The following is a 17853-nucleotide window of genomic DNA, read 5'->3' as shown; positions in this document are numbered from 1 at the left end:
CCTGCAAAAGTCATCAAATTCTTCGCTTGTGTATTCTCCTCCATTATCTGTTCTGAAACACTTGATCTTATTTTCAGAATCAAGTTCCACCCGCGCTTTGAAGATTTTGAAAGTTGAAAACTCATCTGACTTCTGCTTAATAGGTTACACCCAACATCTCCTAGAGTAGTCATCAATAAATGAGACAAAGTATTTTGCTCCACCTAGGGATGTAACCGGTGCTTTCTATACATCAGAATGAACTAATTCTAGAACATTTTTGCCTCTAGAATTTGACGTGTTGAATTTCAACCGGTGCTGCTTACTTGTTATGCAATGCTCACACAAAGTAAGTGATACCTTTGTTAAGCCTGGAAGTAGCTTTTGCTCCACAAGAACTTTCATTCCTTGTTCTGACATGTGTCCAAGTTTCTGATGCCATAGCATTGCCAAATCTGAACTACATGAGGCAACAGAGGCTTCTGCTTCTACCAAAGTCTCTCCCTTCAGCATGTACAAGTTTGCAGCTATTTTTTCGCCTTTCAGCACCACAAGCGCTCCACGAAACACCTTCATGATTCATTTCCGTGTTTCAATCTTGCTTGTATTATTATCTAACAATCCGTAGGATAATAAATTTTTCTTCAGGCCTTTCACGTGCTGCACATCTCGAACAACTTTAATTGTTTCATCATACATCTTTAATTTGATGGTTCCCACACCAATGATCTCTAAGGCATGATCATTGCAACTATACACAGATCCTCCTGAGACAGGTTCATAATGATGGAACCATTCTCTTCTTGAGGTCATGTGATATGTTGCTCCCGAATCAATGAGCCATATATCTGCAAATCTTTTTTTACATTCCACGGTGGTTGACGCTTCACAGCATAGAGCATCTCCATCATCTGAAGTGTTTGTGGTATTGCCTTGTGGATTGGAGTTTTTATTTAGACTACAACAATCCTTCTTCAAGTGACCATTCTTTCCACAATTGTAACACTTTAAATTCTTTTTGCTTCTCGACTTCGATCTACCATGTTTGTGACTGCTGCTTTGGCCACGTTCTGTTGATCTCCCTCTCATCGTTGTCATCATTGTCAATGCTTCTGCTTGTTGCAGATTTACTTGTCTGTCTTCCTTGTTCTTGCGCCGATTTTCTTCTTGTAGAATAGCATATGCAACGTCATCGAAGACTAGACTGGTGACATTATTGTTTGTCAAGTTGATGATGAGTTGATCATACGAATCCGGTAGACTTTGAAGTAGAAGTTCAGCACGTTTTTGTTCTCCTATTTTACAGCTTAAGGATGTAAGCTGAGAAAATAAAGTGTTTAGCGTATTTAAGTGCTCTATCACTGAAGTAGATTCTGGCATACGGAGAGTGTACAATTTCCTCTTAAGGAAAATTTTATTGTGCAACGATGTGGCCTCGTACAATTTGGTGAGATGATCCCATATCTCCTTAGCTGTCTTCTTCTCCTCGATGCTTGACAATACTTCATCTACTAATGCTAGATGAAAGTTTGCCATAGCATTCCTGTCCATTTCGATCAATTTGTTGTCATCTGTAAAATTTACTGGCCTTTCACTGATAGCTGCTAGACATCCTTCTTTCCTCAGGATGGCCTTCATCTTCAATTTCCACAATGGGAAATTTCTCCTATTAAATTTTTCAATATCAAATTTCGTTGCCATAGCTTCTATTACGGATAGCTCCCACTATTTCACTATCGTGAATAGTTCTCTGGAACCTTCAAAGAATGGATAATACCTTCTTACTTTCTTATGTTAGAGGATCTACCTTTTGGTGGCAACCACAAAGACAATAAGCAGATATTACACACTCTAATCTAGCTCTGATACCAATTATTGCGGAAGACGGCTATCGGATAGAGCAAAATCGCAATTGATAATTTGAGAAAATAAAAATGAAGATAAAGAAGACACAAAATTTACGTGGAAAACCCCTAAATAATAAAGGGTAAAAAACCACAGGCAACAGTAGAAGAATTTCACTATAAGAAAATAGGAATTACAACCTCTCTCAATCTACCAAGGAGAAAACAATGATAATTCTCTCTTAATAAAAAGGAGAAAACAACTCTCAAGAAACTCTCTAAATTCTCTATAGTATTGGAAGAAAGCTAGAATGCTTTGGGATGATTTTAAAGCTAAATGGGATAGGGTATTTATAGCTAAATCTTAAGGACTTAATCTTGTAAATACTCTAAAGTTTAATGATTAAAATGTTGTAATTATCCCTTTTTTTTCAACAAAATGCAACCATCTTTGAATTAAATCAAAGTAGTTGGCTGACATCTAGAAGATTAGCCGCCCATGATGACTTTTAACAGTTTTATCTTATTATATTAATAAATAGTCGATAAAACATTAATAACTTTTAATTCTATAAAAACAATACATTAAATATAAAAAATAAATCACATTTTGATAAAACCAAATAAAATAAGAATTTTAGTGACGAAATCCAATAAAAGTAAAAGTAAATGGAAATTTTCAATATTAAGTATAGTGGTAGATTTATCTTTAAGTTACAATAACAAATATCAATCAAAATAAAGTACAGTAAGAAATTTAATTAAAGTATAGTGGTGAGTTTACTCATTAACCCTTATTGATATATTGTATAATCGGGATGGGAAAAAGATGCTAGAAATTTAATCATATTATTTATATGGCCGACGCAAATTTTTATTATTGCAATATTCTTTTATAAATGAAAGAATAATATCTCATCTGCAAAATGTTTTAGTCACGTGTCGGTGGAATTGTGTATACACAAAAGCAGAAAAGAAGAGCCCGAACTTCTTATAAACTGCCATTTAAATTAGGCTTGTAACAATTAAATATGGTTATGGTGGAGGAAATTACAACCGACACTACCTAAGTTTATTAAGCCAAAACCAAGCTGCCTTCCCACTTCCTCATCTGCGCAAAGCATACATATGCCGATGCTTCTAGTTCTTTTCTCTTAATTTCTTCGTTTTCAATGATATAGATCAGGGAGAGGGAGAGGGAGGAGATCTCAGCAGGTCTGGCGGTGGCCGGAATAACAGAAGAATCGTTGAAGGAGGAGGAGAAAGAAAGACGAAGATTAAAGTGAAGGAAATTAGAAAAATTCTATGGATTGGTGGCTTAAGGTGATCTTCCCTGTTCGACGACTTTGGTTTGCTGTTTCTTCACGTGTTAAAGCTCGCAAAAGCGGTGCGTTTGTTTCCTTTCTTTTTCATTGTCTTTCTCAGTTAATGCTCTTAGTTTCCCATAAGCTTTTAGTCTTTCTTTGGAGTTTTATCTTCTTCTTCTTCTTTTGCTTCCTTTCTTTTTCATTGTCTTTCTCAGTTAATGCTCTTAGTTTCCCATAAGCTTTTAGTCTTCTAATCAAATACGGTGCGAATGACTGAATCAAATACGGGTCGGGTTTAACCATTTTATTAACATATATTCTTTGTGCTTAAACTGGAATCGATTCAAAAATTTTATAGTGAAATAGATCGGATTTGTCACCTAAAAGGCTAAAGTATGATTCATTGAGTTTTAGTTTTATTTTCAAATTTACCAATTGTTATAAAAAGTGATGAAATTTCAATGGAGGAAGAAAAAACAGAATTTAAGTTGAACAAACAAAGGGAGGAGAAAACCATTCTTTTTCGTTTTTGCGTTTGCATGAAGAGGCTTCTTTTTCTTATTGTTTACATAAATTTAACTAATAATTATTTAAAAAAGAACTAAATAATTACTAGACGATTCTGTGATTTTCTTATTGAATTTATGTGTTTAGTTTTGAAAGTTTTAATTTTTCTTTTCCATCATTCACTAATTTTATAATATGGTAGATTCTTAGTAGGTATGATATTGGAAATTAATTATGCTTATGAAAATCGATTTAAAATTAAATATATATAATATAGTTATATGACTCATTATTGTTTTGTAAAAATAATGTTATGAGTGGACCATATGATACTACTTACCAGTATGCATATATATATATACATAAACGATTTTTAAAATTTAAATAAATGCTATCACCATGTGTTCATTAGCCACACAGATAAAGTTGCACATTAATAATTGAAATGAATTGCTTATTTATATTCGAACATTAATTATTTATGTAATTCAATATTGGATTCAACGATAAATGCATTTTTTTTCATTTAAAGTTTAAAGAGTGAATTCAAAATTTTACAACAAAAATAAAAAGCCTTTCTTTACTAAATAATAATGGGTCTCATCACCCATGAGTCCCATCTATTATTATTAGATATATCCATGTATTAGTTATTAGCCACATATCAATATCAAAATCTTGGTTTTGAAGTAACTTAATGAGAAAGATAAGATTAAAGATCATAATAACCATTCCTTCAATGACAAATAAAATGCCGCCACATGTTAAATCAATAATTAAGTAAATTTGATTAAAGATATTTATTATTGAGTAAAGTAACAACGCATCTTCTTTTTTCTTTCTTTCGGAAAGTTGGGCTGAGATGGGACGAAAAGCACTAGTTTATTTTCGATCATTTACTCAACAACAATAACTCTTTATTTAATTGGGAAAAATGAATGAAGCAGGAGCAGGGCTGTTGAAACTTCACGATGATGTACAAACTTGTGGGTACGAAGATGTGCAGGTGATGTGGGAAATGCTGCGGAGATCGGAATCAGAGTTTATGGCTGCTAACAAAAATCTCAAGCGCAAGCATCGTCCTACATTCCGGAAAGTGTTGGTTTGGTCTTCTTCTACCCACACTTCTTCTTTCTCGTCAAATCATGCCTAACTTCACACCCTTGCTATTATATATTATACTAATAAATAACAATCATAATGTGTTCCTATTCTCCTTCAACAGCGACATGCACGCATACTTCACATCAGTGGGATGCTTCCTATTATATAATATAATAAATAACAATCATGATGTGTTCATATCTCCAACTCAGACATTCACGTCTTACTTTTTCAACATATATTATTTTTTTTGGGTTTCATCAGTGGTGTATAAAGAAACTGATAGCTAAAATTCCACCGAGGAGGAGCAAGAGCGATATGGCAACTGCAAATGATTTTGTTTTCGTAGACCTATGCAGAAATAGTTTCATCTTTACAAAAAAAGGTTAATAAATGTTGTTGATGGCATTTGATAAAACTTAACAACAGCAACATAATGGATGCAATTACTTGACTCAATAAAATTATAACGACCAATAAAACCATCACAAACAATTTAAGATAAGACTAATACCAGAAGAAAGATGGTTTCCCATACACACGCATTAAGAAACTTTATTCTTATGTATTTTCTCAATTAAACCTTTTTGGTCCCACAGATTTCTTCTTCTTTCTATTTTTTTTTAGTATTTATGCTCCTGCAATGGAGCATTTATACAGAGCAGAAGAAAAGCAGAAATATTCTAAAATGAGAATAAAGAATATATATATTTGTGGGGAACATTTTATCTAAGCTGCACTAGGGAAACAGGAGGAAATCATCTTATGAAGATTTCTATTTTTCAGTCAATGAGCCAGGGAACATAAAAATTAGAGTATTATTATGATGTAAAATGAACACACATCAAAGAAATGTGAGGTCATATCAGAGAACATACACCAAATTCCTAATCAAAGTTTAACGATGACAATAGTTCATCGAAATGTTTCGGAGCCAAGTATAAATAGCAAAAATGGTCAACTGAGCATAACTTATTAAGTTTCCAACTGGACTGAAGTGTTGAAAGTGCATACATTGGAACTTTACATCATGCAGTTTTGTCTGCCTACTGAGCTAACATTTTATTCCGGCAAAACTGCAATAAAATCTTCCCTCATAGGCTTTAAATTACAGGAAAAAGAAATTCCTAAGTGAACCAAATAATGCTAAAGGTACAAACAGGGAAACCAATTATGGGTTTGCTTTTCTCCTCGTACCTTTTGGTTAGTTGACAACTAGCCACCAAATATCGTGTTATGGATATTTTTCAGTTCAACTTTTAAGGGGCATAGTTTTATCCTAAATGCAATACCCTGATCAAAAGGGCCAGATAAGAGAATGCAATGTGCATCATTGATGCCCAAGAAAATTTATTTTTGCTTTTGGGAAACTTGGACATAAGTTACCAAATAAAATACTCCACAGGTTCTAAAATGTTATTCCTCGGATCGCTGCATGTATATCTTCTCAAGAAGTACTGGCCAGTCTCCTCCAAGCCTCTGCATGTTCAATTCCATCGCAACCTTGAAATCCAGCAAAGAAACCAACTTGTAGTATCTCTGTTCATCTATAGCTTCCAAATTCCGACTGTTATTTTGTGACTTGGTGCGACACTGTTAACAAGATTCCCACGGGAATAATGTTCGTTGTATTGCTTTTTCTCAAACTGCATTCATGCCTGGTTCCTACTAGCTCAATGGTCATCCTAATTAACCTCTTTAAGTAGACATCCAGTCCGTTGTTCAGTATATTAGCGCAGTCCATGGACACATCTTCAAGGCCCTCCAATGAAGCGATTTGTTGCATGCGCTCCCTCAGTGCCTCAGATTTGAGCAATCCACCAATGTCATATGACTTGGCATATCTAGTACTACTTGCCAAAGGCAAAGCCCTTCGGGTCCCAGAGATACTCATAGAGAATAATGGAACTCCGAGTGGTGCTTGCAATGAACTTCTAGCACATGACTCCTTTCCATCTTTAACAAACAAAACTTCACTTTGGTCTGTGCCATCTTCAGAAGGAAAATCATTTACTGATCCCTTTAGCTCATGGTTGGGAAGCAGAACATCCCTTCCATTATCTGCTTTGCCCAAAGTTTCTTGATGATGCTGCACCAGCTTCTGTATATCACGAGAAGTCGTATCCCAAATTTCAGAAACAACAATGTCATTAGTTATTGTTGATTCGTAAGAAGCAAAACCCACTTTGGCAGTAAGCCTGATGGATGCTCCGGATTTCCGAGGTGACAAAAGAACATCCCCGATTTGCAGATTGTCACGAATAGTCGCAGGTGGAGGAGGGACTTTCGCATTACAAGCATTTTTAAATATTGAACAGATTAAGAGATTGTGTAGTCTAACATTCTCTCAAACCTTATTGAACTCAACCTTGCTTAGCTTTAAGCTTAACAAGTTATTCAAATAGTGGAAGTACTGTTTCGACCTCTCAGGCCCAAGCCTCTTTATTAACTGAGCTTTCAACTCAGTGTGATTGATCCGTGAATGATGATTAGGCGGTTGCATCATTCACTGCTAAAAATCCCTTACCTAATTATTTCAACAAAAAATGCAGACACACTCACTTCTTTTAACCCCCTAAACTCCAACTAAATTAGGGTTTCTTTGCTCCATTTCCAAAAACCCACTTTCCAAAACCCTACTAAAGATGTTCCACTAATTCCAGAAAGACCCATGAACACCATTAAAAAACTCATCTTTGCAAGTAGCAACCCAAGAACAAAGCTCACATATTTAAAAATTGTACCTCCAAAATTCAATCAATAAAATTCAAATCACAACCCAAAGAAATAAAAAAGAAAACCAAACTCGAATCATATCAACAACAAAGACCTCCTTTATACTTCTTCAGAAATAAATTTGACCACAAAATCCATGAAAACAAGCTCAGCCCACTTCACGAAAACCTCCTCTTCATTCAACAAATTGAAGCTAAAAGGAAATTATCGCCTCGGAAAGCAAAGTACTATCGTGCGGATCAACAAATTTAAGAATTCAGAGTTCAATGCTACCTTTCGACAATAGACTTGAATTTCATGGGGAAATTGCATGCAACAGAAAGCAAAGGAGATGTGAGATTCCAGGAAGGAAAAGAAACTTTTAGTTGTTCTAACCTGTTTGGAACTAGAGAAAGTGAAAGAAAATTTCCACAGACAAAGAAAACAGAATACTGTTTCACTATCTTCCTTCGAACTCGAGCTTCCTTCTCGTTATATCTTCACTTCCTATTCTCTCATTATGAAACATTTATTGCATTGTTCAACACATTTTCTTCCGCTTCACTTGAAGAAATCTTTGATGGATTCTGGGTTCGAAACCAAAGATTTCTTTTAGATTACGGTATTACCCTCTTAGATCGATTTTCTTATGTTCCTATTTTTCTCTCTTCTCGATTATTATTTGGGTAAACTACAATGTATGGTCACTAAAGTATAACTAAATTTCTTTTTTACCACTGCATTTTAAAAATAATTAAATGACAATTAATGTTATCATTTTATCAAATCAATCAACATTCGTTTCCCCAATAACATAAAATTGACGTGGTATGTTAGGCTGACTTGCTTGGTATTTTTTGGCCATACATAATAATAATAAACTATATAAATAATCATTGAAATATGGGAAATATCTTTTCTCAACACTGAAGTTTTAAAAATAACGAAATGATCATTAATATTATTGTTTTATAACGAATCAATCACTCAGTCATTAACTGTTAAGGCTTAAGGGGCTGTTTGTTTACTGTTAAATGAAACCATTCAGTGTTGAATGCAGAACCGTTCAGTATTCAGCGTGTTTGTTTCTCACCTCTTAATGAAGACTGTGTTGAATGATTCAACAAAACAGTGTTGAATGATTCAACATTAAAGTACATTCTGAATCATTCAGAACCATTATCAAACAACATGTCACATTCAGAGCTAATTCATACAGAGCCTTTGAATCATTCAAGCCATTGAATCATTCAACGCTTAATCATTTAGTAGTAAACAAACAACCCCTTAGACTTTTAATATCTAACATTTAAACTCTAAACCTTAAATCTTAAACTTTAAATAAGACACATGATATGATTAAAGCTCTACTTGTGAAATATTTTTATCATTACCAATACATAAAATAATAATCTTAAAATTATTAGAACGAGGGATAAGAATTTGATTTTCATTTAAATGAAGATTTTCATTATTTTAAAATATTATAAAAATAGATGAAGAGATAATATTATAATTTGGGAAATAATTTAAAAACGTTGAAATTAAAAAAAACAAAATTTATATATTTCAATTAAAAAACTATTTTTCATAATTTAATATAAACGATAATTTTTGAGAATTTTTAAAGGAAAAAATAGGAGACAAATTATCGAGGGGCCTAATCATCATAATTTTTCAATTTTGGGGGCCTGGCCCTCACCACGTTCCGCCATTGCTCGATTTATCGGCCACAATATAATGTAGACCTTCACATGATTTCTTCACTTATGTTTGGTTCTTGAGAAAATGAAAGACCATCAAACTTTAATTTGCTGGCTCTGTTATTCCATATACATACTGAACTCAAAATCAATAAAAAAGATATTTGCTTTGATGTTTACATCTTTTTTCCTATAAAAGTTAAAAGTTATGTTTAGTATTTACATATAAAAGAACATATAAAGTGTACTGTACAACAAATCAGGCAGTTTCAAATAAATTTTCTTATCAGCAAATACTGTGAAACAACCTATATATGGTAAAAGAAAGCATCAACCTATAATCTATAAATTCCAAGCTTAATTGATTCATAGTCACCATTAAAAACTAGTCTCCAACAGGTTTAGGGTTCTAGTCTCAACCGCTTTAAACCGTGACGTTTATACCAAAGCGAATATCGAGCTACCAAATCCTGTCTTTTGATCATATTTGTTTCTAATATTTTTCCAGTTTTAGCTTTTGCTAGAATTGTACGGTTTAAGAGATCACATTGCCTCCGTCAATGCTCCGGTTTGAAATAAATTTACACCTGAACTTTTAAGGTTAAGAAATGTGCAGCTGAAGTTGAAACCGGAGTAAGAATTAAAAAGAGTGCAACAGACGAGCAAAGTATTTCAGAAACTAACCTGAGCGTTATCTGTTTTATATTTTTGCAGTTCTTCTTGAGCACAAATGAGCCTACATATAGCAAGCAAAGCAGAGTTTAGACAAGTTTCTATGTTTTGAGATGGTAAAATTAAGAAGCAGAAAGAGAATCGAATGCACATGACATCTGAATACCTCCACTGCAACTCCGATATTTCATGAAGCAACTCCTTCTCCCTATCATGAGCTACTTCCAACTGTAATTCAAGAAATATGTTTTCCAAATAAATTGTGCAAGATGAAGTTCTAAATTCAGGATCATTCATGCGAAGATAAAAATCATGTAGTTCGATGATGGAATTATAAATTATGTAAGATAAGGTTGAATGTATGATAGCATAATAATGATTTACAGCAAACCAATGCCAAAGAGAAAAATGAGAATTCTCGCCTTCCAATAAATCATGTAGTTCCATGCTTCCGTTTTTGTTGTAAAGTTCCCTTAAGTTGTCAAGGATTAAAATAAACTCTTCAACCTTCTATCCTAACTAAAGATCTCATAGATGTATGCAAAACCACATATTTCAATTCATAAACTGCAGGTTCGCAACTTTTTATGGTACGAGACATATTTTTGGAGACTATATTGGCATACTTATACTGATAGAGCTCTATATGACTTACCAAAGATTTGTCTGAGACCGCCAAATTGGTTGGCATGCATGCTCCCTCAAATGGACGGTTGGCTAAGTAATGGAGAAAAAAGAAGGTACGATCATCTAATTTGCATTTATAAAAGAGCGGAAAGTGGAGTGTTTAAGGAGTGTAAATTTCAGCACCTGTAGAGTCGCAACCAGAAATTTGCTTCATTAGATTGAGAATATAATCCTGTTGAAAAAAATAAGCCCGAGAGACATTAGTTTACAGATACAGTGGAAACAATGGCAAAAATATATGGCTAACTTATACCCTTTGAAGAATGTTTGTATGCAAAACGGACTGCAACAATGGAAAAAGATGATTAGCTGGAGCTGATGATGTGGCCGGAGGGGTTGATGATGCAGTAGCAGGAGCTGATGATGACGATGCAGCATCGGACGGCATTACTACTGATAGTGCTGCTGCTGAAAGGGAAGGATGTGGGCCCATGTACTGCATAACCCATAACTTTGACGTTATAAATGTTAAAAGCAAATAAATAAGATTATAGATATGTTCTTTTTCCAGGCTTATGAGGCATTCAATGTCTACTCAGGATAACTGAAATGGTACTTATGCTTCCAAGATCATGTCCTACTCTTGTTTTTCTTTTCTTTTCTAAGATGAACAGTTTTGGCTTAGATATTACTTTGGTGAGCAGAAAATACTACTGAAGTTCTTGATAGCAACATAATATTTAACTTCTAAGGATCCAATACTTGCCTAGCATGACGTAGCTAAACCAAAACGTTAAGAAATCCTATCAGAAGATTACTAATACAAATAAGCTGTTTTACCAGTTTCATTTAAGCATCAAGTCATTTGGGTTATTGTATTGGAGATTTGTCCACTCCATACGGACAGTCTTTGAGTGTTTAGGATTCAAATAAAATTCTTTTCCTTCATTGTTTTTGTATCGCTCCTAACAGCGACAAAAGTTTGTAAGGAGATAACTAAACCAAGCTGTTGAGAACTATGGTGTCAAATTCCTAATCGTGCATTTACCAAAGAACTACAAAATGAGTTGCTAGTTTTACAGTTGGGTGTAATAGGCAATTTTGCACTTATGTGCCGACCTCCGAACTACCAACCTGCATGCTGTGACTCTTTTGTAGCACAGGAGATGCCGCAACCTGAAAAGAGAAGGTTAAATCATATCCTTTATGAACAAAAGAAGCAACTGCCAGACCAGAAAGATCTAAATCACCTTCTCCAATTGAAGGTTCTCAGATGTAACCTTAAAACGGCCCCTTTGCTGAACAACAGGTGGCTTTACTTTCTCTTCAATGTCATCACTGTTCACTGCTGCAATTACACTTTTGTTACTTGGGTAGTAAACGCACTTGAAATGGAAGGAGAGTAAAATAAACAAACCAACCAACCAAAACACAAAACCTGGAGAGTGAACAATTAACACTTGCCTGATGATTTAGTAGATGCCCTAGAAGGAAGCTCTGAAATAGTATCCTCTTCTACTACCACTCCATTGAGACCAGAAATATTATGGGACTGGTTTTGCTTATCACTGAAAACTTCATAAAATGAGTGCTACAGAAATATAGTATGATGTGTATAAAACAATGACAATAATACTATATAAATTACAGTTTAATATGTGAAAATGGATTGGATGGGATGATATTAGACATGTTTCCCTTATATCTACAGATTGAAACTTGTCGGCTCTCTGATTCACACAACTCAAATCATATTGCTGAATATAGATCATAGATTTGGCTCTTATTCTATCAAATTGGAAATAAAGCATCTGTTGAGTCCATGGCAATCATAAGATGTGATTTGCAATAAGAATTTCACCGTTGAGATAATAGCAGGATATCATGCTTTAACTCATAGCAACAACAGGCACCGTATGGGGCTTGCAGAACAATTTCTTGGTAGAGGAACATTACAAAATGGTACACAAGCAAATTAAGCTTCCCCACTATTGGTGCAACATAGAAGCGTTACAACCAAGAGAACTGAAAGAATTATGTCATTGAAGTACCAAACCTTTCTCCTTTAATTGGAAGAACAAGGGTTTCTGGTGTTGTGCTGCTCCCTAAAGCTGCTTCCCTTTGATAACAAGGTTTGATCATATTATCAGAAAATTTTCCATTGAGCTCCAGAACAGCCTTTTCTGCTAGATGGCTTTCAACATGATCATCATGACAAGGTGAAATCATATTCAGTTCATTTGAGGGACTAGCAAAGCTTGAGTCATCATCCGATCTTTCAGACCTAGCTCTGGATGATCAAACACAGACATAACCATATACTTCCAGTAAATGAAGCCTTTTCAAATTATGAGACCTGATCTGACACTTGTGGGAAAGAATACTATTGCATTTTTTTCAACACAGGTATGAGTGTGCTATGTTCTTATAACTTCCTATATTTGGAAGAAAACGATAACAAAATGTAATATAGCATAGTGTCAGATATCTAAATTACATACTTGGCAATATTTGTTGTTGGTTCAACTGCTGCACAAGGAACTGGTTGATTCTGGCCCAGATAATTATCTTCCTGTGGAAGCTAGATCATCATGAACCACACCCCAGAAAAGAAGATCTTGTAGAAAAGAAGAAATGACCAACTGCAAGGCAAACAAGGAAAAAAACTAATAATATTGAAATACCTTATGTGTGGCCAGAGAAGGGTGAAATTCTGATTGCTTCTCTTGTCCATCAAGCATGCACAAAGAACTGGAACTCCCTCCCTGGGTAGTTTCAGATATAATGTCTTCATCCTGAATCTGAGAAAGTGTGAGAAAAAAGGAAAAATAAGCATAAGACAAGTTCTAAAGCATTTTAAAATAACCAGTAAAGTTTCATGGAAAGGATGGAAGGAAAGCGACCATTACTGTACCAGGGAAGCCTGAGCTTTCACATCTTCAAGATTGAAATTCCATTCACTTATCCCACGTTTATATTCACTCTGCTCATTATTACAAAAGGATATAAAAATCATGAACATTAGATCATGAAATCCTAACAGTAGACATAGTTGCACAAGATATTACATGCATGAGCAAGAAAAGAAGTAGAACATGCATCCATGACTGAGTAGAGTAAAAATACAAATAGGCAAAATAAATCGACAAATTAAAAATACACTTCATCATTACCAGTTGAAGTCGTATGAAATTGCACTCCAAAACTCATACTCTAGTATTGAGTTCACTTAATCATTTAATTCAATAATCATGACTTAACATGAGAACATCATCAAGACCACTTATTTCAAGTAAAGTTTAATGTCCTAACCTGTGATAATTCTTCCTTTTCACCATCTGGCATTTTCTTTTGTGCAAGCATATCTTCTTCTTTTCTCTATGTTTCAACATGATAGCATTCGTAAGTATAACATAGTGGAAGGCTTAATTATAACAAACTAAGAATCATATGCCTGAAAGTAGCATGCTAACCTTCAATGCCTGGATACGGTCACCAAGAGCAGGCAAACCATCGAGAAGTGTTCGCGCTATATAGTCATTTGACCTTGCTTGCTTAAAAAAAGGATGTTTTAATAACTTCTTTGCTGAAGGTCTTTTTGAAGGATCTTTCACCAAGCAACTAGCAATCATTTGCTTGAAAGACTGAAGAGAAAGAGAAACACAACATGAACGCAATATCTAATTAAATCCGACTACTGAAAGTTATGGATTAATTAAAGCATACCTTAGAAAACTTCTTATCTCTTTCATAATCCAGGCCAGGAGGTGCATTTTGCAAAGTCATAAGCAATACCTAAGAACAACAAATATGATATAAATCAGAATAACCTTTGTTCTCTGGTAAAAGATCAGGTTTATGTCAAAGGGGGGGCACAGAAGCTATCCACCTTCATTGGAGGATATTTTGAAAAAGGAGCATGGCCATGAGCAAGCTCTAGTGCAGTTATACCAAACGACCAGACATCCGCCCTACATGGATTTTGCCAAATAAACATCAACTTAATGCTACTTAAGGAGCATAAATGTACCTTTGAGAAAACAATAGATTTACTTGAAATCATAACCGTGCAGCTGTTCCATAACCTCAGGTGCCATCCTGAAAATAATGGAGACGGAATTAGACTATAGATTATAAGAAGCATTAAAACTTTGCCACTCAAACAGGAAGATAATACTTCCCTGGAGTCCAGTGAGACATCTCTTCAAAAATGAGATGCTCTATAACTAGGAACTCAATGAAATTTGGCACTCAGGAATCTTATCTAAGAACTAGGAACTGAATGAAATTTAGACATAATAATGTTAACATACCAGCAAGGTGTCCCTACAAATGTATTTCTCATGCGTTGCCTATCACCTGAATCAAAAATGCAAGCCGAAACACCAAAGTCCCCCAACTTGATTCCACCTTTGGAGTCAATGAGAATATTCCCAGCCTATAGAAAAAGATCATTCAGGAACTAAGGACTTAAGTACTATATTTTTACATAGGAAACAACTATTGAAGCTTTTATCAGAATTAATGAAGTTAACATCAAAGAAATCAAGATCATCCACTTGTTGTAACAATACAAAATAACCAACTCAAATATATATTGCAGAAATCAGAACCTTTGTCATAGCAGATATACTATCTTTACTAACTGAGTTTCAGCATGTATGTCTCTTAGCTTGCAAATAAAATTGCTCAATTATAGAAAATTAGAGAAAAATAAACTGAACCGTTAAGAGCTCATTTTTAAAACCCGATTTTTACATGTGTATAGTTCAAATCATATGACAAATACAAACTATAATAATCACTAAAAGTTAAAAGGACGCAAAACAGCCCTAAATCATGAAGACAATATACTTACTTTAACATCCCGATGTATGTGCCCATGATGATGAAGATACTCTAAACCTTTCAACACTTCACGAAGTACCGTTGCTATAACTACCTCCTCAAAACCATCAGGATATGCAGCCTTTAGTATATGAAGACAAGATCCACCAGACATGTATGGCATGACAACCCATAGATTATGTTCGCTAACAAAGGAGCAATGTGATTTAAGAACATTTGCATGGTCAACCAAGACCATTGTTTGTGCCTCACGAAAAATATTATTCTACACAAGCACAATACGGAAATAATATCAAAACAACTAGAAATTTTATTAGCTAATGCTAGGGAAAACACGAGGCAGAATTAGATTTAACAAGTTTGGAACAATCATATCTGATGCGAGGGCACTCAGCCAAACTCAAAGTATACTAGCTATGTTTTCGGTGAAAAGAACTTTTCTCCACAACTGATTCTATGAGCATGATTGATCTATAACTTTGACTAACCCTAGGAAAATTCAAATGATTGATTAAATTTGAGTTGACCAAATGCACCTGCATTTACACCATCTCTATAGAGAGAGAAGTGCCTCTGCTACACAAACATGAATTTGTGTTCCTTGACAATCTAAATCAGCAGATATTAACAATCAATATCTACCTATTAAAGAAGAAAATGCTGAGCCAAGGTCAAGTAGGCAAAATCAAGATTGATTGAATATTGTTGCAGAATGTTCATTAATCAATTGTCCTGTACTGTATCAACTATGACGAAACAGAAGGGATAAACTTTTTCAAAGGGTTAAATCTTGGTGTTGCAGAAAAGAGACTCATTCAAATATCAAAGATGCTTTTTCTAAAAAGCGAAATCTCATCAAATTGCTAATAGAGAAAATTCTCAAAGTAGTTCATCCTTGTGCAGTACAAAAGAAACAACAGATTTTTTTTTAATACTGATCCATTCTTACACGATATCTAACTAACCTGAATCCAATCGCAAATGATCAAATTCAAAACTCAGTAAATGAAGAACCAATATTCCCCCGGTCTCAACACACACACAAAATAATAATAATGACGGTAAACTTAAAAGACAATCAATAGCGGTATTGGAATCAAGGGATTACCAGATCACAGTTATCACGTTCAAAATCAAGAATTTTTATTGCAACAACTTCATCAAAAGGTATACAGTGAGCTCGGCGCACGGAAGCACTAACACCGTGCCCCACCTCCTCATGCAGTATATAATACTCCGGCCCAATTGGATACTTCTTCTTCTCCATTATAATTTAGACCGTTCCTTCTCCTTCACTGTCACAAAAACACAGCTTTCAATCTTCTCCCAGCTTTAAAAAGCAAAACTCGATAGCCAATCTTAAAAGCACATAAAGTTTGACGCAAAGCCATAACAATAATAAAAAAAAAGATTTGCAGTTTATTAGAAGCTAACTGCTAACATGTATGTTGAAAAATCAATCAATGGGACTAATTGAATCATATACAAGCAAGCTTCGTTCTCTTAAATAGCAAGCAAAGGTGGCCTAAGTCTAGAAAAAGAACCCGAAAGATATCCAATCTTAATAATATAACAAAACCATCTTAATGCTAAATATCCCACATATAAATATTTTATTTACGTTCATTTTTATACCAAATTAAACATCCAATAAAAAGAAAAGGAAAAGAAAAGCAAATCAATAAAGTAACGAACCTGAAATCTTTTCAAACCCACATCCTAAATTCAAACATAAAATCCATCTGCACAAAAAAGAAACAAAAAGAAAGCTGAGTCGTTTTTATAATAAACATTGAAAGGCATATAAAGGAAAAAGAAAACCCAGGAAAAGATTGGTAATGGGTTTAAATTAAAATCCATGATACGGAAAAGTTGAAGGGAAGAAATAATGATTACAGTGAAATGTATTCACATGAGATAAAGAGAAGTGAAAAGCAAGGAAAGGTGTCAACAGAGAGAAGGCGAAAAAGGTACACTAAGAGAAGGAGGCATTGATGATGGGATCAAAAGGGTTTATTTGATGTTTGTTTGGCTTTGCTTTCCCGTGAAAAGAAAGATAAAAAAGAGAGAGACAGCGAGGCTCTCGGATCGCCGCTAAATATCGTTTTGCATGCAGGAATCCCGCCACTTGTGCTTCGTTTTATCTCTCTCACTCTTTCTCTCCAAAAGGATTTGATTTTTTAAAATATTCTTCATAATCAGTATCCTGATTTTTTTAATTGAATTTTAAAAGTTTGAATTGGTTTGCATAATCGACTTTTTTTAATTATATAAACTATGTTTATGTTAATTTTGAAATAAATGTTTGTTTTAACTCAATTTTAGGTATATTATTAAGTAATTATTTTTAGAAATTACAACTAATAAAATTGTTGTACATTAACATTAAAAATTAAGTTCTGAAAATCCCGTCACCTTCTAAATTTGTAGAAGAATTATTAGAAAAATATATCTACATAACAATAATAAAATATAAATTAATGTAATAACAATATGTTACATATTTGTTACATTATAATGTTCTATACTACGATCAAAGTGAAATAA

The 17853-nt window shown here is 34.1% G+C and overlaps 3 protein-coding genes across 9 annotated transcripts; 1 reads left to right on the top strand and 2 right to left on the bottom strand.

The window, feature by feature from the left end:
- Window positions 1-2773: 2773 nt before the first annotated feature.
- Window positions 2774-5001, top strand: LOC120196276. Of its 2 annotated transcripts, XM_039198116.1 has the most exons (3): window positions 3028-3038; window positions 3080-3210; window positions 4585-4948. In XM_039198116.1, the coding sequence occupies exons 2-3, from the start codon at window positions 3129-3131 to the stop codon at window positions 4788-4790; spliced, it is 288 nt and encodes a 95-aa protein (XP_039054047.1). In that variant the 5' UTR covers window positions 3028-3038; window positions 3080-3128; the 3' UTR covers window positions 4791-4948. The 2 variants fall into 2 exon arrangements, with proteins under 2 accessions (XP_039054048.1, XP_039054047.1); XM_039198117.1 differs by having other exon boundaries at window positions 2774-3210; window positions 4591-5001.
- A 1156-nt stretch (window positions 5002-6157) lies between these two features.
- Window positions 6158-9171, bottom strand: LOC120196374. The gene is made up of 3 exons (XM_039198192.1): window positions 9159-9171; window positions 6411-7024; window positions 6158-6334 (listed from the first exon to the last, which is right to left on the bottom strand). The coding sequence occupies exons 1-3, from the start codon at window positions 9169-9171 to the stop codon at window positions 6158-6160; spliced, it is 804 nt and encodes a 267-aa protein (XP_039054123.1).
- A 238-nt stretch (window positions 9172-9409) lies between these two features.
- LOC120196348 (serine/threonine-protein kinase BLUS1-like) lies at window positions 9410-17279 on the bottom strand. Of its 6 annotated transcripts, XM_039198172.1 has the most exons (23): window positions 17203-17279; window positions 17002-17048; window positions 16415-16601; window positions 15317-15571; window positions 14772-14896; window positions 14512-14556; window positions 14348-14429; window positions 14185-14253; window positions 13932-14102; window positions 13771-13836; window positions 13373-13441; window positions 13143-13259; window positions 12960-13039; window positions 12515-12748; window positions 11923-12026; window positions 11709-11806; window positions 11593-11634; window positions 10772-10954; window positions 10642-10690; window positions 10487-10548; window positions 9998-10059; window positions 9844-9895; window positions 9410-9751 (listed from the first exon to the last, which is right to left on the bottom strand). In XM_039198172.1, the coding sequence occupies exons 3-23, from the start codon at window positions 16571-16573 to the stop codon at window positions 9695-9697; spliced, it is 2181 nt and encodes a 726-aa protein (XP_039054103.1). In that variant the 5' UTR covers window positions 16574-16601; window positions 17002-17048; window positions 17203-17279; the 3' UTR covers window positions 9410-9694. The 6 variants fall into 6 exon arrangements, with proteins under 6 accessions (XP_039054103.1, XP_039054106.1, XP_039054104.1 ...); XM_039198175.1 differs by lacking the exons at window positions 17002-17048; window positions 17203-17279 and having other exon boundaries at window positions 9410-9746; window positions 16415-16573; XM_039198173.1 differs by lacking the exons at window positions 17002-17048; window positions 17203-17279 and having other exon boundaries at window positions 11709-11803; window positions 16415-16573.
- Window positions 17280-17853: the final 574 nt, after the last annotated feature.

This window comes from Hibiscus syriacus, unplaced genomic scaffold, assembly GCF_006381635.1.
Source record: "Hibiscus syriacus cultivar Baekdansim isolate YM2019G1 unplaced genomic scaffold, ASM638163v2 tig00117032_pilon, whole genome shotgun sequence".
NCBI classification, from domain to species: Eukaryota; Viridiplantae; Streptophyta; class Magnoliopsida; order Malvales; family Malvaceae; genus Hibiscus; species Hibiscus syriacus.
This window is presented reverse-complemented; position numbering and strand designations above follow the sequence as displayed.